The 26,933-nt window shown below is 38.5% G+C and overlaps 2 protein-coding genes across 2 annotated transcripts in view; both read right to left on the bottom strand.

Moving 5' to 3' along the window:
- Nucleotides 1–5,048: 5,048 nt before the first annotated feature.
- LOC140162840 (hyalin-like) lies at nucleotides 5,049–21,949 on the bottom strand. The gene is made up of 11 exons (XM_072186151.1): nucleotides 21,691–21,949; nucleotides 21,122–21,370; nucleotides 20,025–20,273; nucleotides 19,486–19,737; nucleotides 18,134–18,385; nucleotides 14,483–14,734; nucleotides 13,608–13,859; nucleotides 12,573–12,839; nucleotides 9,751–9,993; nucleotides 7,006–7,126; nucleotides 5,049–5,402 (listed from the first exon to the last, which is right to left on the bottom strand). The coding sequence occupies exons 1-11, from the start codon at nucleotides 21,857–21,859 to the stop codon at nucleotides 5,276–5,278; spliced, it is 2,433 nt and encodes an 810-aa protein (XP_072042252.1). The 5' UTR covers nucleotides 21,860–21,949; the 3' UTR covers nucleotides 5,049–5,275.
- A 1,280-nt stretch (nucleotides 21,950–23,229) lies between these two features.
- LOC140161851 (scavenger receptor cysteine-rich domain superfamily protein-like) overlaps nucleotides 23,230–26,933 on the bottom strand; it is a 30,959-nt gene continuing 27,255 nt past the window's right edge. The window contains exons 16-18 of the mRNA XM_072185146.1: nucleotides 25,651–25,899; nucleotides 24,591–24,872; nucleotides 23,230–23,579 (exon numbers count right to left, since the gene is read on the bottom strand). Coding sequence (XP_072041247.1) covers nucleotides 23,230–23,579; nucleotides 24,591–24,872; nucleotides 25,651–25,899 — 881 coding nt within the window. The remainder of the gene's footprint in view (nucleotides 23,580–24,590; nucleotides 24,873–25,650; nucleotides 25,900–26,933) is intronic.

Genomic DNA, 26,933 nt, shown 5'->3' with positions numbered 1-26,933 from the left:
CACACCACACGTTTATACACATCTCACACACTAGAGAGATTGCGGAGAGGCGTTCACTGCAAACGCCATACGGGTTACGGATTTCTGCATTTTGCGGTAGAACGTCATAGTCCCGTTCACATCCAAACTAGCCTCCTACACAGCCAGTTTGTGTCGGTCCTAACGCTCGTCGTTCCTAGTATGTTCGTGATAGCCGCATAGAGTCTGAACCAAGACTACGTGTAAACGCAATTGCAATCATGATGGCGCTATGCTGAGACAAATAATCTAAAGGTAATAGGAAGCACCCATTGATTCACCTTGGGTGCATCGAACCAGAGAAGATTATCTTCTTTCATCGAACTACTTTCCTCGGTATTGATATGCAAATGCGACTGGCTGTATCTATACGCTGGCGAAGTTACGTAATTAATCGGATTAACTACCATAGCAATAGGTGAAAACAATTTTGAACATATCGCGCTGCACTACAATTAGGTTAAACTCATCACCCGTGTATGTCTGCAATCATAGATTGAATACAATACTGGTCTTTTCAATGATATTAATCTTACAGGTGCAAGTGATTGGCATGATATGGTTCAATGCAGAGGTACCGCGTGGACGTATCAGTGCAGCGCGGTATATTCAAAAATTGTTTTCACCTATTGCTATGGTAGTTAATCCGATTATTACGTAACTTCGCCAGCGTATAATGTTCTCAGCATTCAGTCCAGATTAGCGATATTTGAGTTTTGCGGGCGATTGGAAAATGAGTATAGGCCTATGTTCACACGTGTATGCTATCTGTCTAAATAATCTAAACAGAGTTTGGTGTTGGATGCCTAGGAAGTCTTGATGTATATTATTCGAATAACAAGAAACATACTCCATTATCATATAAATAATACCCTGTTTACTTTCTAAAGCAAAATGAAAATAGATAATCTAATATGCCTAGTTCGATTACTACCCAGCAAACACAAATATATTACAGAAAACGTTAAATGTCGGGTTAAAGGTTATGTGGGGGTCAAGGGCATTAAACGTTTTAATAACATTCAAAAAACCTTTTGTTCAAAACTTGCTGATAAACGTTCTAACACAATAGACACTTAAATATGTTTGCCAAATGATATTTTACTATAGCATTTCGAATTTTGGCTTAAAATGTTGTTGTATTATTTTTTCAGTATAACACGTTGGCGTTCCCGTGTCACGTTTCACGTAAATTTCGCAATCTCTCTACTAACACACGCGGTCCGTTTATAATATTATATAGAACATCACCTTCATCACAACAAAGATCATTCTCTCTAAATGTAAAAGAGTGAAAAACCAGCTCTTTCGAGAGTGAAATTCACTCTTACAAGAGAGAGTGATTTATTTCACTCTTCAAAAAGAGTGAACTAAATCACTCTTTCTGAAGAGCGATTTTCACTCAAAAGGAGCTGTCCCTCCCTGAGCTCCTAATGGGACGGAGAAAGAGTGACTAGAGTGGAAACTAGAAGGCTATATATTTGTACACAAATACGGCTATACCCGCATGTTATCGGTTTACACAAACTTACAGTCCTTATTTGCTGAGGACTTAGGTTGCTGTTGTCAGTCTCTCTAATTCACAGTGAAGCTACGCAATTTGATAGATTGAAATTCACAATATGCAATTTGATTAGGGGAAAGCTATTCCAGAGGGAGTATGTAAATTATATCGAACAGCCATTTCAGAGGGAGTATGTAAATTAAATGGAACAGCTATTTTGGGATCATTTCAGAGGGAGTATGTAAATTAAATGGAACAGCCAAAGGTATGCCACATGGTATTTCTAATTATCATCATCTATAATTATTATAGGCCTAATACGCTATTGAAATTCACAATATGCACTTTGATTAGGGGAAAGCTGTTCCAGAGGGAGTATGTAAATTAAATGGAACAGCCGTTTCAGAGGGAGTATGTAAATTAAACGGAACAGCCTATTTTGTGGCTATTTCAGAAGGAGTATGTAAATTAAATAGAACAGCCTTAACGTTTCTGTCATCTATGCTATTATAATTACGCTATTGTCTGTGAATGGGGTGGGGTGGGTGTTATTAACAATATAATTCGCAGGTGCAATCTGTGTACAAACTCCGAGCCCTGAAGCTGCTTTATTTGATGATAAACGGCCCTTTTTAACCTTTGGGGCCTTGGCCCATAATATTTGACTTATGAGGCTCATATGTACACATGTTGAAGTATAATTCTCAAGTGCTCAGTAGACTCAAGCTGGGCACTGTAGCTGCTTTATTTACTGAATAACGGCTGGCCCTATGTTTTAGCGTTTGGGGCCCTGGGCCCATATTATGTGACATATGGGGCTCATATGTACATATAACAATATAATTCTCAGATGCAGTCTGTGTACAAACTCTGAGCTCTGAAGCAGCTTTGTGTGGTGAAAAACGGCCGGCCCTTTGCTTTAACATTTGGGGCCCTGGGCCCATATTATGTGACACATGGGGTTCATATATACATATAACAATATAATGCTAAAGACCTATTAGTGTACCAAATCTAAACCCTGTAGCTACTTTATTTGCTGAGAAACGACCGGCCCTTTGTTTTAGCATTTGGGCCTCTGGGGCCCCTAGCCTTAAACATTTGGGGCCAAAATGGGCAGAAGACACACATTACAACTTAGGGCCGATACAAGTGCCACATATGAGCCCTAGTGCCCTTGTAGTTTTATAGCTAGCCTTGTTAATCTGTTGCCCCTTATTTTAACATTTGGGACCCTGGGGCCCATAATATATGACATATGGGACTCATGTAAACTTGTATATATAGAGTACCCCTGGAGATATCAGTGTACCAACTCAGGGCCCTGAGGCTGCTTCATTTGATGAGAAACAGCATGCTTTGTATTTCACATTTGGGCCCCTGGGGCCCGTGACCTTTGACCTCTTGGGCCAAGATGTGCAAAGGATAAATCTACGGGGTATGGCCCATAAGTGTACCACATATGGGCCCTGGGGCCCTTGTAGTTTTAGCGCTAGCCCTGTCAATCTGTTGCCCCTTATTTTAACATTTGGGGCCCTGGGGCCCATATTATATGACATATGGGGCTCATGTATACTTGTATATATAGAGTACCCCTAGGGCTATCAGTGTACCAACTCATGGCCCTGAGGCTGCTACATTTGATGAGAAACGGCATGCTTTGTATTTTTTACATTTGGGCCCCTGGGGCCCGTGACCTTTGACCTCTGGGGCCAAGATGGGCAAAGGATAAATCTACGGGGTAGGGCCTATAAGTGTACCACATATGGGCCCTGTGACCCTTGTAGTTTTAGCGCTAGCCTTGACAGAATGTTGTGTTTGATGGAGGAAAAGGAGAAGGAGAAGAAACCATAGAATGGCAATATACCCGTTCATGCTTCGCATGCGGGTATAACTATAGGAGCTAACTTTCACTCTATAAAGAGTGACTTTTGCAGAAGACTGAAATTGCGAGGATCATTGAAGAAATATGTGTGGCTCTTTCAGAGTGAAATCCAGCTCAAAAAGAGCTAAATCGGATTCACTCCCAATTCAGAGTGACCTTTTCACTCTTTTACATTTAGAGAGTACAGCAAGTAGTGTTGTTATGGATGTAAAGCTAGCACAAATGCAAATACCCCCTCGCCCCACCCCACACACTCGCGGAAGTACAGTCTCTTCAACACACAAAGATTAACACTATCACATCTACAAATCAACACAAATAGATGTGAATGCGCATTACAGACCAGCTTTTTTTTGACACGATGTCTATTCGACCATTCGTTATTCATAAATAATGCACAAGGAACCCAGCATGATCGGGCAGCCCTGGAATTAAGAACTTTTTAGCACCTCACTTTTTAAGTTAGGATGCAATTTCTTCCCATGAGGTGCACTTTCAAGAGCAGATTTAGAAGATTTATATCACAAATATCGTATCACTTTTAAAATGGGGGGGGGGGGCAATAGGCATATTTTGAGGAGGAAAATGCGATGCGATAGTGGAAAATGCCATGCGATATGGCTTATTTCAAGTTTGGGTAACACGAAGTGTTATTTTCTTTCTTCATGTGTTCGCTCATTCATGACTAACGTATGTGCTAGCTGCACGTAGCCATTTTTGAACCACGGGGTCCATTACAAAGCATATATTTAGCAACGCACTGAGACAAGATCTGGTGGAACAACATTACGACACACATGATGTTAATAAAATCATACAAAAGTTCTCTGACTTACTGGTATCTCCTGATATACAGGGTGTCCCAGAAAAAATTACCGGGCAAATGAATTTGGACGTAAGTCAAAAAAAGTGACATCAGAATCAAAATATCGAAACATCAGCGTGAAGCACATCTTATTCTGCATCTTATATGCTAATTTTACTGGAAACGGTTGACTGATCGTGAAGAAATGAGCGATTACATAACGCATGTGCCAATTCACTTCATTCCAAGTTTGAAAGAAAGATCATTCAACACAATGCGCAGTAGTAGTTGCTGTCAATGGGCTTTATATTTTGTTCTATGAAATCCTTTTCGTTCTTTTTAAACAACATGTTTCTTGAAAAACATTTAATTAGGTTTTGTTCAAATTTGAAAACCTGCACGATATTGAAAATTAAAGCTTGCATGTAAGATGATGCTCGGTATTTGTAAATATCTTTTTTCGTTAATGTTTAGAAATGTTGCATAAAGAATTACTTCATAAAGAATTCCAGCTGGCTTAAAAGTTTCACACACATATTAATGTTTTCAGAATATTTCCAAGAAATTGTAATGGAAAGTTTAAATCTTTTAAAACTTCAACATTAATGTTGCATGGTATCAAAATCACACGTAAAGCTGTAAGCACATGATCATTATCATTCTTGGCACAAATGTTCTTTGTAAAGTTAAAATATAACATACATGTATTTTCGTATGTGGTGCACAACAAAATAGGCTATTCGCTACATTTTAAAATTTTTGATTTTGATGTCTATATCTAGACTTACGTTCAATTTTATTCACTCGGTAATTTTTTCTGGGACACCCTGTATGAATAAGAGTCATGCAGACAATTGAACGCAAACATTTGCACATTAGAAATAATTTACATTCTGAATAACATATTGCCCTTCTTTCATCTAATATATTCATAAACTCCGCAATAAACTTCAGGCTTTAACATAGAGAGCATGAACAGTAGTGCCAGGTTTCCAATTTAGCTACATTTTACTTTCCCCCTGGATTTCGTTGTCTCGACGGTGAGTACTTTTGATATCACTGCTTACAAACCGGTGTCATTTTCCGGACGTGACGTCATTCCTTTATCATCCAAAACAAATGGGGCTTCAGTAAAAGTGGGTGAGGCAAGATCGTCTGTAAATTTCAAATGCTTGATGTTCCTATACCTCCTACAAAAATGACACGAGTCAAAATTAGATTTAAAGATCGATAGATGTTAAGATTACAAATAAAGACATTTTAAACCGAATTAACACTTTTGGCAAAAATAGGCCAGATATCAGAGGGGTCTGCCATGTTTACTATGAGTTTTTGCCAAGAAATATTTATCACATTTACTCAGTTTATAATGCATGTGAAAGAGGAAAGTTTGCAGATTAATAATTTAGCATGATCAATTTTGTAAGCTCATAGGAAATTCTTAACTCTCTTCACGCGGGTGTCGACTGCAGACGACAAGTTTCAAAAAAATTTCAGAAATTCAAAAATTTCAGAAATGTAAATTTTCATGACCATATTTGGAATCAGCATGAAAAATGCATTAAAATGAGTACAAACAAGCCTAGTATTGATTCAGTAGTTCTTAAGATAGCTCTTGATATTTTGAGAAAATATTTCAAAACTTGAACTTTTTTCCATGGAGGCGCATGGATAGCATGCAGAGCATTAAAATAGGCTTGTAAAAAGTATATTTAATGTTGCATTTTGGTTCACGCTCTTATTTTGAAGACGTGATTACAGGCATTAAACGAGGGCCGATTTTCTTAGAATTTTGCGTAGGTGTGTCAAAAAACTCAAAGAAATAATTATGCTATTTATTTATTATTTTTTATTTTGGAGGGAAACTTAGAACTTGTTGAACCTTGTCAAGGCCATTCAACGTGATTTTAGACGCTAGTAAACTTCTATTTCCATTTGATACTTTGTCAATCTCAATTCACAAATTGTCTAATTTTTTAAAACAAAAACATACCTTTACGAATATTCCGCTAGCCAAGTACACCCTATTTGCGTGTATGAGTGAGTAGATTACATGTTTTCTGTCAAAATACTTCCGTTTAGGAAATGGGTTGCTGAATTTTGCATCATTCAACAGAATTGTTTTTGCAGAACTCTTTAGTATAAAACTATAAACTTGTCTGGCAACGTGATGACATGAAATTTGGCACAAGCGGAATGCGTTTCCAATTGAAATACACAGGAAGACCACCCGCTGTGTCAAAGGTCACTTTTCCAGACATCCTGTCTAGGAGCTGTAATGTCAGCGCCCATCTGGTCACGTAGGCAATAAATTAAGTGCCTTTATTTAAAAAAAAAAAAAACCCTAAGATGACTGAATAACAGCGATATAATTTAATCAATATCGCGCTTACGATTTTGAAGTCAAATCTCTGTAGTTATAAATCGTAGCGCAGAACGTAAACGCGGTGTGGGTCGTAGTGGTCAGCGACAACCTTTTATGTATAGGCGTTGTGTCTGTGCGTAGTGCACTATAAAACCGCTGCGCCTTTTTGTTTGTTTGTTTTTGTTTAATCCAACGAAAAATCGTATGCAATCTATCAAAGGCAAAAATTTAAATACATTTTGACTTGTACTATTCCTAATTATGAAGCATTATTGAACTTGGTAGACGAACATGCATGGCGGTGGGGAGTTATTTCGATATTAGTTTCTAGCTTTCTATAATTGAAAAAAATACCTAATGTTATAAAGTTTCTGTCATTAGTGCGTAAATACAATTCCCTGGTATAATATATACATTATCAGGCATACCTTCTGAAGCACACTAACAGCAGAGCAATAAGCAGACATATGCCGATAACTGCTGCAGTAACTATCCCGGCAATAGAAAGTGGGGATTCCGCTTTCTGCTGGGTCTGTTTAGACAGCTCAACTGGAAACAAGCATACAAACAAACTATCGGTCGCACCACATAGTGGCGTATAGGGTGATGTTGGTCATTTTTGTAAAACATGGTAAATATCAAGTTTTTCAAGTAAGAAAGCTCAATGACGTATGAACAACATCAACCACAATATGATGCGGCGAAAATCGGATTTGGTGACATTTATTTAGGCACAGAGTCAGCAGCATCAGTCAATGAAATTGCGCAAATTTGGCGTATGCTACAGAAACGTCCCAAAAACTTTCCGTTTCACATAATGACGCGACGGATGATGTGGCGTAAGGTACAAAAAGACACTGAAAGTCCGATATGCTCCGTTTCACATAGTGACATTGTACGTGTAGTGACATTGTGAGAACTTAAGCATCAAAAGCGGACCGAAACCAATAAACTTTCTGTATCACATAGTGACGTATAATTATTAAAGTTACAGTTTAAATCAATCAAATCAATCGGCATTACATCACAAAGGACAAAAAGGACATTGTCAATAACATCTAGAAACACTGGAGAATCATCAGTCAGTGTACCAACAGCATTTATTATCACCGCTGATGACGGTAAAAAAAGTGAGTATTGTTGACCAGTTTTAAAATATACCTTTGATACAGTTTAATAGTTTAAACCTCAAACTTCAATTTCAAATTTAACTAAATTTGGGGGTGAATGGAGTACCAAAATGCGCTTACATAAAATATTGTCAATGCAATAATAGTTCTGACAGAGCTGTCACACTACACCGAATAGGTCTTCCGTACAAGAAACGGATGGTATTTTAGTAAATCCGTTGTTGTTCGTCAATGATCGTTTTATGTTCTTTTTATGTCCTGCTACCATCCGCCAAATGCGTTTCGTGTTAGGTGATGTTCGTTAAGTCCGTCGGCAAGTTTTGTGTATGCACAAAACTTGAACGGAGTGTACCGAATACATATGTTCGGTATTTATCCGATGTGTGTCCGTATGGTGCTGCATATTGCCGGAGTTTGTTCGCTCTCCTTTCGTTCATGTTCGTTCTTTGTTCGTTGCACTCGGCCCGTGTTCGTTGCAAATACGTTCATGTGAGGCCTTCACCACCGGATAGCATATTTTTGCATTCGGTGATGTACGTTGACCCAGACCGTGTTAGTGTCACACTACACCGGATCGGTCTTCCGTATAAGAAACGGATGGTATTTTAGCAAATCCGTTAGTGTTCGTCAATGTTCGTGTTATGTTCTTCATATGTCCTGCTATTATCCGCCAAATGCGTTTCGTGTTTAGGTGATGTTTGTTTAGTCCGTCGACAGTACGTTTCAAGTTTTGTGCATGCACAAAACTTGAAACGGAGTGTGCCGAATACACATGTTCGGAAGTTGTCCGATGTGTGTTCGTACTGTTCTGTATATATACCCTGGGTTTGTTCGTTATTCTTTCGTTTATATACCGCAGGTGTTTGCAAGGTTTCGCAGGCGCTTGTGCCGGATGTAGGCCTATGGCGAACATGTGCATCGATCATGGGGGATATCATATTTCCCCAGTACTTTAGTGACTGACAAGTAGAAAAAAGGGGAAAGGAGAGAAAAAGAAAAGAAAGTGAGAAAAATTGAAGAGAGAGAGAAGAGAAAAAGTTAAATTGCACGTAATTTAGTAGGCCTATGCATGTAAGTAGTATTGAGGGAGGGTCACTTTCTGAAGGGTAGAGGACGCAATATCAAATTCCTACCAGTTACCATATCAGATTTGTAGCCCTTTTGTACTTATTAGCCAATATTTGACAATTTTCGTCAAAGTTTTCCCCCTTAAAAGTTGTCTTTCCCCAATTTGTTCACCCTCTCAAAAAGTGCTTGCTACGTCACTGCCTCTAAGGGGTCAAAAACCCTCTCAAACACCCTCTCCTCCCCCACTTTTCTGCCACGGATTCGCCGGTCATTTGTCGGACGTTGAACGATTGAATATAAAACGCCTGCAGGATTATTAGCGGCCACAACGCATAGAGAGACGAACGGGAATCGGACCCCAAATCCGGACATTTGTCGGACGTTGACCCCCAAATCCGGTCATTTGTCGGACGTTGAACGATCGAATATAAGACGCCTGCAGGATTATTAGCGGCCACAACGCATAGAGAAACGAACGGGAATCGGACCCCAAATCCGGTCATTTGTCGGACGTTGAACGATCGGATATAAGACGCCTGCAGGATTATTAGCGGCCACAACGCATAGAGAGACGAACGGGAATCGGACCCAAAATCCCACCGAATCTTCTGCCGGACTGGTGATTTTTCCACCGAATAAAATATGTTTGTATTCGGTGATGTACGTTGATCCAGTCCGTCGTAGTGTGACAGACCTATGAAGTAACTTTTTGTGCGGTCATTTGTCATGTTTAATCCTCCTGCTTGAAATAGTGTGGTATTTATTTCTAATTTTACTAATTTTACAATTACAGTTTGGTTACGCATAAACTTCATAAAGATTATCAAAACGGAATGAAACAAAAGTGGTTCATCAAAAAATTAACAATGATCAACATTATAGAGGAGAAGGGCCATTGTCAACGTTGCTTGGTTTCCGATTATGATAAGGCTTTTGATATTACAGATTATTAACAATCACGTAAATCGCACTAACCTTTTGAGCACTTCACGGTAAATGTACACGGAGCCAGATGACTGTTCTTCTTGAAGACGTAAGTTACCATGATAGATGTACCGCTGGGAACAGTTACTCCTGGTGCGTGTGTCTGAAATAATAATTGTGTACCATCTGACGCCTTTGGTTCATCCCACGTTGCTTGGCATTCTTGCTCAGATTTTAATGGTGTTGAGTCTATTACCTTCGGACAATTGTTGAATTCTGCTGAGGAAATTGCATCTGTTGATAAAAGGCAGAGTTATAATCAGCGTTGTTTAATTAAGACAAAGATGAAAGTCAGTACAAGAAACAACATCTTGAGTAAGCTCACCGGAACAAGCTGGGGTGCAAGTGCTCACACTCTGAAGGCAACGGCTTTGGCTCTATGCTACTCAACAGCAGAGTATGCATGCCCTGTATAGGAGAGATCGCCTCATGCAAAGAAGGTAGATACAGCCCTGAATGCTAGCTGTCGCCTGATAACAGGATGTCTACGAGCAACGCCAACTGAGAGCCTGTACACTCTAGCAGGTATAGACGTAACGTAGCAAGCATGAAAGAACGCCAGCGCCAAGTCACTGATGTAAGACATCCCTGTTTGGGCATGTCCCCCAGAAAGTCGTCTGAAGTCCAGAGATAGTTTCCTGAACAGTGTAACTCCACTTAAAACATCAGCCAACAGTAAAAGAGTAGCAAAATGGGAGGTGAGATCTACTAATCACCCATCAACTTTGAATATTCCTGTTGGCGAAGAACTACCACCTGGTGCAGATGCAAGTTGGGTTGAATGGAAATGCCTTAATAGGTTAAGGTCTGGTGTAGGAAGATGTAAATTCAACCTCAGCAAATGGGGATATCGAAAGAATACAGATGTAACCTGCGATTGTGGAACAGAACCACAAACAATGGATCACCTACTGTGTTGCCCTCAACTGGAGCAAACATACACAACTGCTGACTTAGCAGTTTACAATGAGAATGCTGAAAAATGTGTGCAGCACTGGCTGAAACACATTTAATCTTGTGCCGTGGACACGCTAAGAAGAAGAATTAAATCAGAATTAACGAACTCTTCAGAAGTAAACTGTTAAATTATAAAAGTAGAAATAACCGCATAATGGGCTATTTCAGTTGTACACACACACACTATGAAAGATCTGACATTAATCTTCCACATAGATATTACCTGAATGGGAGACTCAATTTAAATTCTACACCTTCCTTTGTGGGATATTAAAATCATGTCTTCCATAGTTTTTAAATTTACATACCATTAATGATGTACATTAATGTGTGTTTTACATTTTATAATATTTAACCCTATGTATTTTAGACATTTTTTGTGTTAACATATTAAAAACAATACGATTTTATTGTATTATTATGTTGACTGTAGGAAGTTAAAAAATCAATTGTAAAGCATTATTCAACCCATTACTTAGAATAATAAACAAGGTGAAAGGTTCTTTAATAAAAATTCCTTTAAAAGGAATAGGGCGGGCAAATGAAACATTGTCAGTAGAAATGAAAGAATGAGTAAATCTTCACAATTAACAACGGGGAAAATATGACAGAACATCGATTTCCAATGGGGGAATAACACAAAACGTATAAACAAAGTTAAAAGAGTTTTTAACTTTATACGTTTGTTATTCCCCATTGAAGGTTGTGTCATATTTTCCTGATTTTAATCTTATCTATTGCTTATCCCTTGGTTCCCTGCTGGTCAGTTGGAACAGATTTTCCCTGTTTTTATATTAACCCTTCACATCATAACAGAAGACGTTTTATGTTAACATTTTATATAAAACATTGTTATAAAACTTTTGTAGATAATAGTTATTTAAAACATTTTCGTAATCATACCTAGAGGTTTTTTTTATCATCAGATAGAAAGACTTCTGCTCATCTTCTCTGGTGAAACAACAGGGCTGGGGTATCTTTCCATAGGAAAGTTTAAAAATCTGTCATATCAATTTCCTCAATATGTTGTTTTGATACAACTTATGAGGGCAAAAGTTTGATTTTACGATATTTCGATATTATTTTTTAACTTTGTAACTTTATTATGATTAACATAACTGTATTTCAAAGGGTCAAACTATATCATTGTTTTGTCCCAACAAAAATAATCCAGGGAATAAGATATTCATTCATATGTTTATTTTATTCAACCTGGGCCATTTCTACTGGTGCACATGCATTCTAATAATTTGTCTATAATACCTTATCAGCAAGCACACTTTGTCACAAGATTTGAAAAGTAAATAGCCTATGTACACACTGAACACAATCAGCTGCACAATGTACATACAAGCTGTAAAGTACAGTAAAGCTGTCAGTATAAAATGATATATATGACCTTCACGATGCTATTAATTTAGCCCAAAGGTTAGGAAAACTAGCAAAACTGGTGAACTGGTACTGTTGAAATAAAAACATCTGCAAATCTTGCTGCAATTTCCAAATAGTATTTCTATTACTTAAATAACTATTTTTGTTATTTCTTTTAATACAAACACATTACTGCCTATGATGACTTTATCGTATTACTTACATATCAAAATCAAGTAATAATTACAAAACTCGCCGTAAACTATCACCTCTGTGGGTGTTTGGGTATGTGAAAAAGTAGGTCAATAGTCAGGGAATAAAGGGCGGGTGCGGCACGCCGCACCCGCCCAAAAACAATTTAATTTCAATACTTTATAAACACAAATGTATAACAATACGTCTAAAATATCAAAAAAATATTCAAAAATATTCCGTGCTGTATAAGCTGACAAATTTTACAACATATCCTGATATTTTATAGTTACCTGTTTCAATAGTAACAGTTGCTATGGTAACAGTGAAACTACAAGCTGCTGAATTCTGCGCTGAATCGGCAAACTTATAGACGACTTTGGTAGTGCCAACAGAAAACTCGTCTCCCGGATTATAAGACGCGATTATAGCCAGCTCGTCCCCTGATAAGTCAAAAGCTTCCGGTGTTTTCCAATATATTTTAGCTGATGTATCGTTACCTTGGACTGTATTGGTGATGTTGTATGGACATGAGGTTACCTGAGGCGGGGAAGTGTCCACTGCGAACAAAGACCAATTTCAGGTTATGCATTCTAACTTTTGGAAAACACATTTTCTAATCTCATTATAACCCATTATGAAAATACATAACTTTATTAAAATTATGAGCAAACGCTAAGCCTATACTCAATATTTTGAAACCTTTGACTTGTGCCAAGTAGAATTTTTTTATTTATTTTTCCAGCAATATGAATGTATATTAATGCAAAAATATTTTTGGCACATTGTCCCTCGGATAGCAAAAATATTAAAATTAGATTTTATTGCCAGTTAGAACTGACTATAAAAGGATGAGGATCTAGGTATGTTTCATTTGGCAAAACAGGATATTTTTCTAATAATGAAATAGCTATGTTGTATATATTAGGTTCATCTGGATTGTCAATAATAACTGTTTGATGGCAATTCATACTATCAAATCCATTTTTTGGTGACATACCTTGTTACAGAACAGCTGCGACCAGTTTCTGGCGCCGCCTCCGGCAGCAACTTCAGGAAAGAAGAAGAAGCAATGAAGTGCTGCGTAGCAGCATGAACTAGTAAACAAGGTATGCCATTAAAATGGATTTAAAAGTATGAATTCTCATCATATTCTAATAATAAATTAATACAAAAACGGTGCTGTATTCTGGAATCGGGAGTAAGGGAGCTTAAGGGGTACAAACGACATGTTGATTTCCGTGGAGGTCTGCAGTATTGAAAGTCCATGTTATACGGTATTAGATTAAAATTTAATCACAGTATGAAATGTCAAAAGTTCATTTTACCTGATACTGTGTTGATGTTGAAGCTGCAGGCAGCCAGATTGTGCGACGGATCTGTGTAGATATACGTCACAAGAGATTGGCCAGGATAAAACAGAGAACCAGGGACATGTGTTCTAGATAAGAGCGTAACCTTCCCAGATATATCAGTAGCGGTTGGTTCGATCCACGTCACTGACTTTCCCCATGTGCCCTTTTCAATCTCAGTAGTGATGTCACTTGGGCAACCAAGAACTGTTGGTGGTGTTGTATCAACTGAAAACAATGGGTAGAGAAATATAATTTCCCCATTATTCATCGGAAATTGAATTTAAAGTACGCCATATCAAAATGATGTCCAGCAAGCATGTTGAGGGCGTACTAGTTTTAATCCAACTAAAAATGTCATCTACCCCGGGACCAGGCCAGCTCTCGGTGAACATGACGAAGAGTGCAACACGTCGAGCGCGCACGGTTGTTTGATGGGATCATTTATTATATAGTTTTTCAAACAAAACATCATGTATAACTAAATTTTAGGCTTAAACAGCTAAAAGTGATATCGTGCTAATGTATACAGATGCTTTTTAGTTGTTCTCAACTTTAATTTCCCCTCTTTTACAAAATCATTCACTTTTATGGTATTTTTAAAGCTTTTTCGGATATAAAATGTATCTATTAATGACAAAATTGGTGGCGCTATTTAGTTACTGGAAATTACCCTTTCAAGCTTTTAATACAAATAATACCTTTTATTGTTTGATAAAATATGTTTATAAAATTTCCTTGTTGCTTGTTTCAACTATTCCAGCTGTTTTAATGGCGGTATTAATCACCTAATAAATAAAGCAAATAAAGCAAAATACATGTATTTTGTACAGAAATCCGATTTAACTTACCTGATGCAATGACAACTGTGAAGTTACAAACTACTACATGGCCAGCTTCATTCGTGAATTCGTAAGTCACTGCATGTTTGCCAACTTCGAATGCCTGGCCTGAATGATGGGATTGCAAGACGAGAGTCACATCTCCGTGAGGATCATATGCGACCGGTTCTATCCACGTCACTGCCTTGTTAACGGTTCCTAATTCTACGGTGTATGTGATGTCCTTTGGACAACTGGTAAGTTCGATAAAAGTTGTGTTCACTAAACGTTGCGAAAGATAATGTGCAAAATATAAATTGATATATATTATCGACATAATGAGACGATTTCATCATCCATACAAATATGTTTTAGGTTTTTATATCACGCAGGATGAGCACCATTTCATCTAGATCACATCGCTACTTAGTTGGGACCCACCCTGCCAAAAGGCCTCGATGTTAAAGGCCTCTAGAAAACATCGAGGTCTACACAAAGAGCTATACAATGTTTGAGAAGTGTTCTTAGTCAATTTTGGGTTACTGATTAAAAATCTTTTATATTTATTTCATAAATGTGGTGGAAAGTCCTTAAATGTGGCATTAAAGGGGCACTATAATTAAAGACAGGGATAAAAAGAATTTATCGCGTCTGATGTCATTGTAAATTACGATCTTTCATTGGTTTACACAGGTTAATAGCGAGTAAAAGGAAGATCGATCGATCTGGTGCTGATCGGAGAAAAGGAATAGCAGCAAATGGCGAAAAATTACGTACTTTTACAGGCAAAAAGCAGCTTTTCTAGGCATTGCTGACATGGTGCCTTCGCCAAAGAAAGTTTCCTACTATCAAGACCTAACTTTTGAGATGGTTTGCATGTTTGAAGGTGCAAAATTAACAATAAGGCGCCGGTTGTTCCGCCGCGTTCATCAAATCATCATCACGACACTTGTAAACAAACCGTGCTCGAACCGTCAGACGCGATAAATTCTTTTTATCTCTGTCTTTAATTATACCTGATTGTTTAAGATAATTTTTCTTGGAAATCTACAGAGACAGTTTTAAAATACTTGATAGGTGTTCTTGCACATTTTTAGGGTGCTGATTTATTTGTACAAACATAAAAGTGGTAGAACCATTAAAGGGGGCACTACCTGATTTTAAAGGCTTTTTTCCAATGAATTCTACACAGTGAGCCTAAAATATATTAAAGCTGTCCTAAGTCATTTTGGGGTGTTGATTTAGTGAATATTAATGCTCTTCATGCTAGCCATGCGCTTCAACGGAAAAAGTTCAAGTTTTGAAATATTTTCTCAAAATATCAAGAGCTATCTTAAGAACTACTGAACCAATACTAGGCTTGTTTGTACTCATTTTAGTGCATTTTTCATGTTGATTCCAAATATGGTCATGAAAATTTACATTTGTGAAATTTTTGAATTTTGAAATTTTTTTAAAACATATCGTCTGCAGTCGACACCCGTGTGAAGAGAGTTAAATCAGTTCACTTCCTCCACATCCACATCCATTGGCGTAGATGTTCCGGGATAATACCGGTCCTTAGATTGTGATTATATCCGTACTTCAAAACTGGGCAGCTCGACTTGTTTTTAATGTACCGCGCAAGCACGATTCGCAACCATTGTTGTCTGCTCTTCATTGGCTTCCTGTCCAACAGCGTATTATTTACAAACTGCTCCTCTACGTCTACAAGACTCTAAACCACTTAGCACCAGATTAACTGAACACTTGTCTCCATATTTATCATCCAACTCGTAATCTCAGATCCGTCAATGATTTTCTTTGTTTGGATTACCCCAAGGCTCACCTTAGAGCAGGCGACAGAACATTTACTCTATGTGCTTCACGGGAATGAAATAAACTTCCCATCACAATAAGACAATCCTCTTCCATCGCAAGTTTTAAAAAGTCGATTAAGACCTATCTTTTTTCCATGATGTGTTTCCGCTGATTTTCTTTGTTGACCTGTATATTTTATATCTTGTATTATGTAAATTTAAGGTTTGTACTCTATAACATTATTTATTTAAGGCTTTTACTTTGTGTACCTTAAGATGTTTTTATTTTTACTTTGTAAGCGCTACGAGCTTGTCATACGGAACAGCGCACCATACGTTTTCTGTTCTGTTCTGTTATGTTATGTTATGTTATGTTATGTTATGTTATGTTATGTTACAGCACCTGCGAGTGGGAGAATCAAGGGATTACATCCCTACCTTTTTGAAACTAACTGCAAGATATACATGTGCGTGTACAGTCATGGCTATCTTATCGACTACTTATCTTACACTGTAAATGTTCAATTATTTGGGAGATCGTAAGCCTGAATTCAATCTATAGATGTCATCAACATAATTAAGGTTTTTTCCCAAGGTAATAATATAACCTTAAATCGCTTCCACCTGATTGAACACGGGACCTCGCGCACCAGGGATGAGGTATTTATAAAGTTTTAAAATGGTACTGACCCATTATATTTGAAGGTTTGGTTTACTTGTAATAGTAATGACATTCAATTAGCACAAATGAAATACTCAACATGCATGCATGCATTTGAAAGAAGTGAAAAACAAGTACAGCGCAAATAAACACAGTCTTATGCTGGTTTTATACTTTCCTGCCGCTTGCCGCTTAAAAGATGATTTTATTTCACTGCGCAATCTCATTAAAAACGTTAGCGGTGACCAGCGGCAAGCCGATATATCGATCACTCCACCGCTTTGCCGCGGCGGCAGCACCGATGGGAGTTGAATTCAAGTTAGACTTATTCCAGCAGTCGTACACTGCGCATGTACTGTGTTATGCTTCGTAGTGACCATAGACATACCACCTAGACCTATTACTGCCCATCCTTTACCACAGCGGGAGGTGAAGCCCCGTATCCAAGGTGATATTGACGGATTGACGGGGTTACTAGGCGCGGAGAAATATCGCATACATGTTTGACGCGCTCGTTTGCGTGATTACTGCGCCGTTATCGCCGCGTCAAATGCAACATGTTCCATAGACGCGAACATGTCTGCTTGTTTGCGTCCTTGTCAAATTCGTTGCTAAGCAGTGTCGGCTTCACTACGCGAGTCAAAGTCATTGGTCTAGGTTCTCGTTTGTCTGGGGTAGTGACGACTGATTACCTTACTGTTCAAATTGTGGTGGACCATACTTGCGACTTTGGTTAATGCGCTATAGCGCGACTGACTAGCGGCGCATGTTATGCGCCGTTGTGACAAGATCACGCACTGAAGTTCTAAAAACAACAAACTCGGTCTTGGACACAACTGCGCAGAGTCAGTGAAAGTTTGCAACCTACTTAATATTCATGTGCAACCAGAATCTGGTTGCAAAAGTCCGCCACTTTTTTTCCACGTAGTTTTCTCAGTCGTCAATCCAGAAGATTGACGAATGAGGGCAGCAGTCTAAATTCAAGTCAACTCGGAGCGGTGCCGCTCTGACGTATGAGAACAAAATACGATTTTGGAGCGGTGCTGAGCGGCAAGAGTAGCTTTCAGAGTCATGCCGCTGCCGCTCAGCGGTGTGCCGCTCCGCTTGCAGAAAAGTCCAAGCGGCGCAGCGTCATGCCGCTCAGCGGCAAGCGGTAGAAAGTATGAAACTAGCATTAGGCAAACAATATCATCATCATATAAATTATTAGTGTGATCTCACCTGGTACAATAGTGATAGTAAAAACACATTCTGCCCTATTATTGGTCACACTTCCATCAATAAATGCATAGTTCACCCTGGTTACGCCAATAGGGAACATAGATCCCGGAGTATGAGTTTGTGTATAGGTGTAGTTGGAGTAATCAGTAGCAGTTGGTTCAGACCAAGTCACGATAGTACCTGCTGTGTGCGATGTTGCTATGCGCTCTATATCAGACGGGCATTGGAATATGACAGGAGGTTTCGTGTCCTCTGTCAAAGGATATAATGAAAAAACATGAAAATGCTTCGTTGTTTTCACAGATATGTACAGAGATTTTAGCAATTATTTTTGTGTCCCTATGAAAATGACAAATAAAAAGGAAACCATTCAAGAGATGTTTACATGGACTCGAGTAAATCATGATCAATGAAGCTCCAAGAATGTCAAGACATCATAAGGCAAATGCTTCCGATTGACCTCGGCCTTTGATCTTCGATCACTCCAAACAGATCCAAGTGAAATCATCGGTGTAAAGGCATATGAAATGCTGGACATGATAAATTATACTAGAAATTATGAAGGTAAGTTAAGTTAATTGTCCATGTCTCATATGCAATAATCTTTAACATTTAAAACCCAAGGCAATTTCATTGGTTCTTCGCCATACTATAAAACATGACAAAATACAATATAAAGCCCCCAGCATACTTTCCTGCCGCTTGCCGCTGCGGCAAGCGGCAGAGCGTTTCAACCAATGACAAGCCTTTATTGTGTCCGTTTGTCTGCAATGCGCGTGCGCCACGCCGCTCAGCGGCAAGCGGTAGGGTAGTATGAAACCAGCATTAGACGCACAAAGTGAGCGTCGACGCGATACTAAATTACAAATCACCCGCTGCATCGCACAGGACAGGCAAAATCCCTCAGAATCTACGATTTATCTTTCTATTCATGATATTTCATGACTGTTTTAGCCTTTGTCAAACATTTATCGTCAACAAGTTCTTTGAACACCTCCTGCCTCGTTGTTCTACTTCCACTAGCGTGACGAACCGGACAAAATTCCAAGCGGAAGAAAATTAAAATTGCATCCCAGATAAGATGTAGCGATTCGTATCGACACCATTTTTATTTATCTGGAGTAAAAATTTACTTTAGACGATTATTGGAAGACTTATACTTGACATAACTTAAATGCAGTGGTGTCCTTGAACTATAATGACTGTTCACATTTGTCCTCCATTCTGTCCTGAAGTTTACTGCCAGTCCATGTAAAGTGTTGCAGGTCTAGACGAGTCTTCCAGGCTTCCGTCCCCCGTGCGTGCCTCATTTTTGAAGTATTTTGATAAAAGAAATAAATAAGATAAACTACCTGTATTGATACGTATGCCGAATTCACACTTGGCCATATTGCGAGATGCATCGACATACAAGTATGTCACGACGTGAGTTCCGCTAATAAATGTATCGCCAGGCTTGTGAGTTCGTAGTAGCCTATTCACCACATTAGATGGGTCTGAAGCATTAGGCTCTGTCCACTGTATTGACGTACCCGATGATCCCAGCTCGACACTATTGGTGATATTAGCTGGGCAGTTGTCTATCCTTGGTGGACGGGTATCCACTGAAAATCACAAAATGGTGGACAAATATAATAAAACCAGCATCACTCTCCTTCCACATCCGTTTCCAATCAAGGGCGAGCACTGAATTCATAAAAATGTAAAGATTCTTTTATTTTAAGTCTTTTAAATTATTTTAAGTCTCTTAACACGTCATATACCCACAAACACGTATACCAACACACATACAAATACACGCAAAGAGACACTCCCCACTGTTCCAATACATCCCAACACACCTTACATCCACTGCAACACACCTTTTCCAAAACACTCACACCACGTTTACCTTCCCATACGTTGACCTCAAATCGACATGTAGCTGTATTATGAGCAGCGTCTTCAAAAGTGTACGTAACCACAGTCGTGTTGACCTGGAAAAATATGCCCGGTGTGTGCGACGATGTCACAGTTACGTGTCCTGAAAGATCAGAAGCTGTCGGATCTTCCCAGGTCACAGATGGCAATGGACCATCTAACTCGCGTTGATCAAAGATGTTACTTGGGCAATTGTGGACGGTTGGTGGAGTTGTATCGACTGCAATTGCATAAGAAAATAATAGAGGGTAAGTCACAAGTTTGTAGAATTATTGACATGCCGAGGCGGTTATTTCACTATTGTCGGAACTGACTGCAAATGTCTTTATTAATGTTCAGTGCAGTTTATCTATAAGAATTCTTGTCCATATTTACATTTACCTGTATCCTACGATCTGTATGAAAAGTCATGAGGATGACATCAAGAATAACAAGCATTGCCTCAGCCAAAGGACATGATTGTATAGTAAGGTTTGAAAGACTCCCTTTTAGCATGTTTAGGACTCTTGATGACCATTTGAACCACTAGTGTACGCAGTACTCAGTTGCACATGGAGAAAGCAATGGTTTTATCCTTCTGGCAACATAGAGAATAAGCCCAATCGCCATTCTAACTTCCGGTTTTTTGAGAGCAGTTTTGGGACACTTTGACCTCTGACATATCGGGAAAATTGACGTAATTATTATTAATTTTCTTATTATTGTCGTAATGTTGATCATTAAAAATACTAAATAATTAATATATAAAATACTAAGATTTTTTATATTTGTTTTAATTATTGTAAAACATTTTAGATTATATTTTGTAAGTACAAAAACCCAATATTTCTGAATTTTCTGAAAGGTCAAAGGACAAAGTGTCCCAAAACTGCAAAAACTGTCCTACAATGCATTTATATTGCAAACTTCTAATGCCGATTTGGCTTATACATAATGTCAAAGTACGTTCTCACCTTTCTTTTTATCGGCATCAACCAATAGACGACAACTCGGTGAATGATTGGCTAGGGATCAATTAGTAGTATTAACAGTACCCATATAGCACTAAACTATGGAGGAGATTATTACCTTCTATTACATTAATGTAAAATTCACAGGTGCTGTTATTTCCTGAACCGTCAGTAAATTGATAGTATACACGTGTTAATCCAAGAGGGAATTCCGCTCCGGGTGTGTGGCTCCTTATTGTTTCAATCCCACCCAAGACATCGAATGCAACTGGTTCTATCCAATCACAAGTAGTCGAGTTGTTACCCAATTCGATTTCGGCGGTTTGATTTCTTGGGCATAAACTAACTTCTGGTGGTCTTGTATCCACTTTTAACGAAACAAAGAAATAAAGAGTTGGTTATCACGATTTCTTAGTAAAGGGTGATATCAAATGAATACTTACACCAACTTTCCTGATCAAACATTTACTTTTTAAACGTAGAAATATGACCTTATGTTTTACACAATTATCAGGTTATGCGTTGGAGCTGTAAAATATGATCTCAAGAATTCAAGAATTAATGTAGATCGGACGGGTTCTATTATCGGCAGTTTACAGATGAAAGTGAAGGGGTACCAATATATTGCACGCTTAACGCAATTAAATCTAATTAAAGGATTCTTTAAATGACTTAATAATTTTATACCTGACGTTCCAGTAACTGAAAATCGGCAATGAGCCACCTGACCATAACCATCAATGAAGTTATACGCCACATTTGTTCTACCAACTCCAAAAATATCTCCTGAAGCATGCGACTGCCACACGAGGGATACGTTTCCAGATGCGCTATTAGCAACAGGCTCTGACCACATCACTCTGGTACCATATGTCCCAGTCTCAACAGTAACGTTTATGTTTGTCGGGCAATAGAAAACGTGTAAGTCGTGTGTTGGTGCTGTGGTGGTATCTGGTGCATGTTGTATATACATGGTAAAAGTAGGAATATGAGACTGGTAAAAGGTTAGGAATAAAAAACAACACACTGTGCAGTGACGTACCCAGACCGCTCCTAACCGCGGGATAGAAGGATAATCAGTGGACTTCGGTTACATAAATGCGCTTTTATAAATGCGCACGTGACCAGATGACCAGCGCCATATTTGCATTACATCAGTGTCAATCACTGAAATGGGCTTGTGACCTTGTTTCGTGGCTAGCACTGGCAAGGAACATTGGCTGGAGGTTCGATGCCAATTTGCAAGGATATATCAATAAAATCATGGATATCGAAGGATAAACAATGTTTTTACTTATGTACTTACTTATTATTTTATAAATGTTATTTGTTCCCCCTTTCGGCCAGGCAAAACCCACCCTCGCCCTCCTCCCCCTTTACACTCATAAATTAATTGTTTTTTTGCAAAGTCCCCCCTTCCGTGTAAAGTAAAACCAAACTGAACAAAATTGACGTTTACAATTACAATATATAATACCACGACAATAATGTGTATGACGATCTAACTTGCCATACTGGCCGAATAAGCCATGCATCTCATACGTTGTACGTCAAAGGGTGTACAGATTACCGATTTAGCATGGGGCGACACAAAAAAGTGCTTCAAACCCATTTTGAATTTGTTTTTTGTCTATTTTGATACTTATTTGAATGTGAGCGAATGAGTAAGCTAGGGCTGAGGGGGTCGGCGGGGATATCTAGCCTATTAGTTCGAGAGGGTCATTATTCCGAATTTCAATTTACGTTAAAATTAGAGTTAAAACTAGGGTCAGGGTTACGTTCAGTTGCGGCAGTAGGGGGGAGTGAGGGGAAATATTTCTCTTGACTCCCAAATAAATAAATTCATGACCCATTCCTTCCGAAGAAAATGACAGCCCCCTAAGTTCCCTATCATCACGTGCAAAAATTATCGTCATCAATATGGCCAATTGCCACGCCCATTTAGCACGGAAATAATGAAATATAAGTTTTTAAATCAGCTATATCTAGCTTTTCCGTCGTTAATTTTTTTCCGTAATGGAAACCCAAATAAAGAGTTTATGTTTCGGGTCAAATTATTTTGCCCTTTGCAATCAATGTCACTATTTTGCAAGAACAATTTTCCTTGCAACCTGTCATTTTTGGCTATACTTTTGCGTGTGGAGTTTGTGTACATCCGGGTACCTTACATCGTTGAACACGGTATGGCGACTTGTAGATGTCACGTGCGCATTTATAAAAGCGCATTTATATATACCCGATAATAGGCGCTAGCAACCAAAAAGCACAACATTTCCTATGTATAATTCGATCACATGGGTCGAATACTAGACCGACCTGATAATTACCGTCTGTAACAGTCACGGTAAACACACATGATGCGATATTGTCACTCCCATCTGTAAAATTATACCTCACCGTCGTAATACCAGGCGGAAATACCGTACGAGGATGGTGTGACTGACTGACTTCCACCGTGCCACCGACATCAATCGCAAAAGGTTCATTCCAGTAAACGAGTGAACCTGAACCAGATTGAATAGCATCCTGGATGATATTGGAATGACATTGGTATACCACTGGTGGCGTAGTGTCGACTGGAAAACAATAGTGTATTGTTAATGACAATTCATTCTTCTTGGTGTAGATTATTCATTCATCCAGTTGGTAAAACAAAAAACACTTACTGCAACTAACGCTTCGTTAAGGGGTACTACACCCCTGGCCAATTGTGTGCCTATTTTGCACTTTTCAAAATTATAGCGCATTGGTGACAAGTAAGATATGTATATTATAGGGCCATGGACTACAACTACTGTACTGAAAATGCAGCAACTCAAGGCAAGTAGTTATTGATTTATTGATCAAATATTGGTTTTCCCTCATTTTTGACTGTAACTCCGCAACTGTTGTCTGTGTTGAAATCAACAATATTAAAAATATTGTTGTAGTGTGTTTTCATGCAAAACGTTTTAAAATGACCCTTATATAACCCGACATTTAATGTTGTTAAAACGTTTTTATCTAAACCAAAGCCCAAACTTTAACTTGTATAAAACGTTTTAACAACTTTTTTTGTGCTTGCTGGGGTATTTGCATTATTATAAGCGTTTATCTTGTGCTGTGTATTTGTGAAGGAAATTAAATAAATTCAATTGTAATTCTCGCGTTTCCCAATACGATGCGCCGCCAGCGGTTGCTCTTGGCAGTCAATTTTTTTACTCCAGAGTCGACTTCGCCGTTCTAGCTGCTATAGAATTTTCACGCGAGTGTGATAATAAATATGTTGAAAACAGCTCCACGAAGGATTCCCTGTGATCAATAGATAGAAAATGGATCTACTATAATTGTAAATTGTTGTTTTAGTGTGCATTCGCATGTAACATCATTATAATGACATTTTGGCCTTGATTCCAGCGACCGCTGGATGCGCATCGTATTGTGAAACGCGAGAATTGAATCGTATTATAATTTTGATTTTTGCTTCATACAAGTTGACATCCAGATCACTGTATTGTGTAAGAAGAGATTGATTTATTTGTCACGAGACATTTAACATTATTTTGATTGGTTGTACTCAATGGACTGAAAGAAGAAAATACTAGTACCTGATGTTCCAATCACGTCGAACGAGCACGTCAAGAGTTGTCTATAGACATCGGCGAATATATAGGTAACAGTAGTCCTGCCAACAGGGAACACATTTCCAGATGTATGCGTCTGTGCAAGAAGTGTACCATTTCCAGTAGGACTAGTTACCCACGGATCCTGCCAATACGCCAGAGCTCCTTGGGTTCCAAGCTCCACGTTTGTTGTTATGTTTAAGGGGCAGTTCGTCACCACTGTTTGGTCTCCTGAAGTGGGTGGAACATAGCTTTGTCCTGAACCACCTGAAGTATTAAAGTAGGAAGGTCATATTCGGGCATTCACTTTATTACTTTCATTTATGATTTATGTTACCTATTGTTTAGTATTAGTCACATGATGTATAGATTTTGAATTAGTTCTATATTTCAAAAGTATGTATTCGTTTGTAGTGTCACGGTCCTTTGTAGTGAATTTCCGTTTAAGAATTAGAGAATAATCGACAGGAATGTTTGTTTTAACTATCTTCTATCGTGTGATAAACGACAACTTCATGTCTTTTGTTGCGCGTACTGCTTGCGCGTGTGAGTATTCCGCATAACATACGTGGTACATACATACACATCTACAGGCGTGTTACGCGTTCAACAATCATGATGACGTGGTGTCGTCTACAGCCTGATAAACGACACACGAAATCATGCGATTGTTCAATCAGATTATGCGTCTACGAACTAGACCACTCTCAATGACTAAGAATGCTCATGAAAGAGTACAAACGTATCACGGAAATTGAAATTTTAGTAGTCATATCATATGTAGTAGAATTGTCAATTTGGTCTTCGTCAGAAGAAAAAGGAAGAATTATCGCAGTCTTATTGAATGGTGTTTTCAAACATGATAAAAATATATCTACATACTTAATGGTTTATGGAATGATGTGGGGCCGTAGTGGTCAGCGACAACCTGTAAAGTGTGCTGAGGCTTGTGGATCAACGTCTAGGCGTTGTGCCTGTGCGTAGCGCACTATAAATCACTGCGCTTTTTTTTAATCAACAAAGTCAGGATAGAAATGAAGCCTACCTATAATCACGTTGACAGTAAAGTTACAATAAGCGTGGTTGGAATACCCATCCATAAAATCATACACAACCAATGTCGATCCTACGCTAAAAGAGGTCCCTGGTGTTGCGGTGCTGCTGACTAAGGTCACATTAGATACATCAGAGGCAGACGGTTCACTCCAAGACACGGGGACCGACAAGGTTGCGTTATTCACGGGAAAGTAGATATCGGATGGACATCGGGTGATAATTGGTGGTGTTAAATCGACTATGAATATAATTGAGAGGATAAACAACAATAATAGAAATAACAGAAATACTAGTAATGTTTTTGATTGTAAAAATAATACATATTCCCAAACCTTCCTGATGGTAAGACTAGTATCAAAAGGTGGCTTACAGACCGGGGCGAGAAGGTGCAAGTTCCTCCTGGCTCGAAACACTGGGACAAAACTGATCAAACTGTTCATGCTATAAGATGTACTTCTTCCTTTTGGCCTGTTTCAGCCCAAAATGAGCCTAACCCTGTTTTGGCCCATTTTAACATTATTTGCTTTCATGTGTAAGTCGTTCTGGGAGTGGTTAACGCAACGACTCTGTCATTTGATCCCTTGTAAATTTCGGCCGGTACGCGGCCATTGCCCAGTGGAAGAAATGTGTATGGTTGTATCATGATCCTGTAGTCGGGATATCACGGTCTGACATTGTCAGCCATCATTTTATACCTCTTAAACCGCATGTGAAATACTCTCGCTGCGCATGTCCCTGCCTCGGGCCATCTTTAGCAAGGAGTTTAATAGATATCTGGGCGCAAATTTGTCAGTATCCTTAAGATGATAGATTTATGCTGTCGATGTCTTGAAATGCTTTGTTATAAAAACAGATCATCCAAATGCGAATTACAAATTGCCAAATCTCGCATGTTAAGATTGTCTCACTATGGCCTACTAAGTCATAACAGGTAATAATTAAATACATGAATTCAAAACCCACTCAAGTCCATGGGAAGTGATTTTGATAAAAAAAAAAACCTGTGTATCATTTTAATTCCTTCAGTTAGATTTACCTGGTCAATATGGTAAGTTTTACGTGCAAATGAGTAGGTTAAACTGTATTAGGTATGACGATTAGCATTTCAGGGAGTTCGTGGGGTTCATTTTAAATTCTGGACTTGGGTGGTTTTTTGAATCATATACAAAGACAATAATGTTGGAATGAGATTACCACTAGTAAAGCACACAGGTATGTATAATGTTGATAAGCATTCTGCCATGTAATATAAACCACACACTTTCCTTGATT

This window comes from Amphiura filiformis, chromosome 10 (genome assembly GCF_039555335.1).
Source record: "Amphiura filiformis chromosome 10, Afil_fr2py, whole genome shotgun sequence".
Classification (NCBI taxonomy): Eukaryota; Metazoa; Echinodermata; class Ophiuroidea; order Amphilepidida; family Amphiuridae; genus Amphiura; species Amphiura filiformis.
Note: the sequence above shows the minus strand (reverse complement) of the source record. Positions and strands in the feature narration are given on the sequence as shown.

What these genes read in the sequence shown, in the direction of transcription:
- LOC140162840 (XM_072186151.1), bottom strand. Translation starts at nt 21,859, where the DNA reads ATGTGGTCAGAGCCTGTTGCTAATAGCGCATCTGGAAACGTATCCCTC. An exon ending in TTCAGTTACTGGAACGTCAG is followed by an intron (nt 21,371 to 21,690) that starts GTATAAAATTAT and finishes TTTCGTTAAAAG; the next exon opens with TGGATACAAGACCACCAGAA. An exon ending in CACAGTTGTCATTGCATCAG is followed by an intron (nt 13,860 to 14,482) that starts GTAAGTTAAATC and finishes CATTGTTTTCAG; the next exon opens with TTGATACAACACCACCAACA.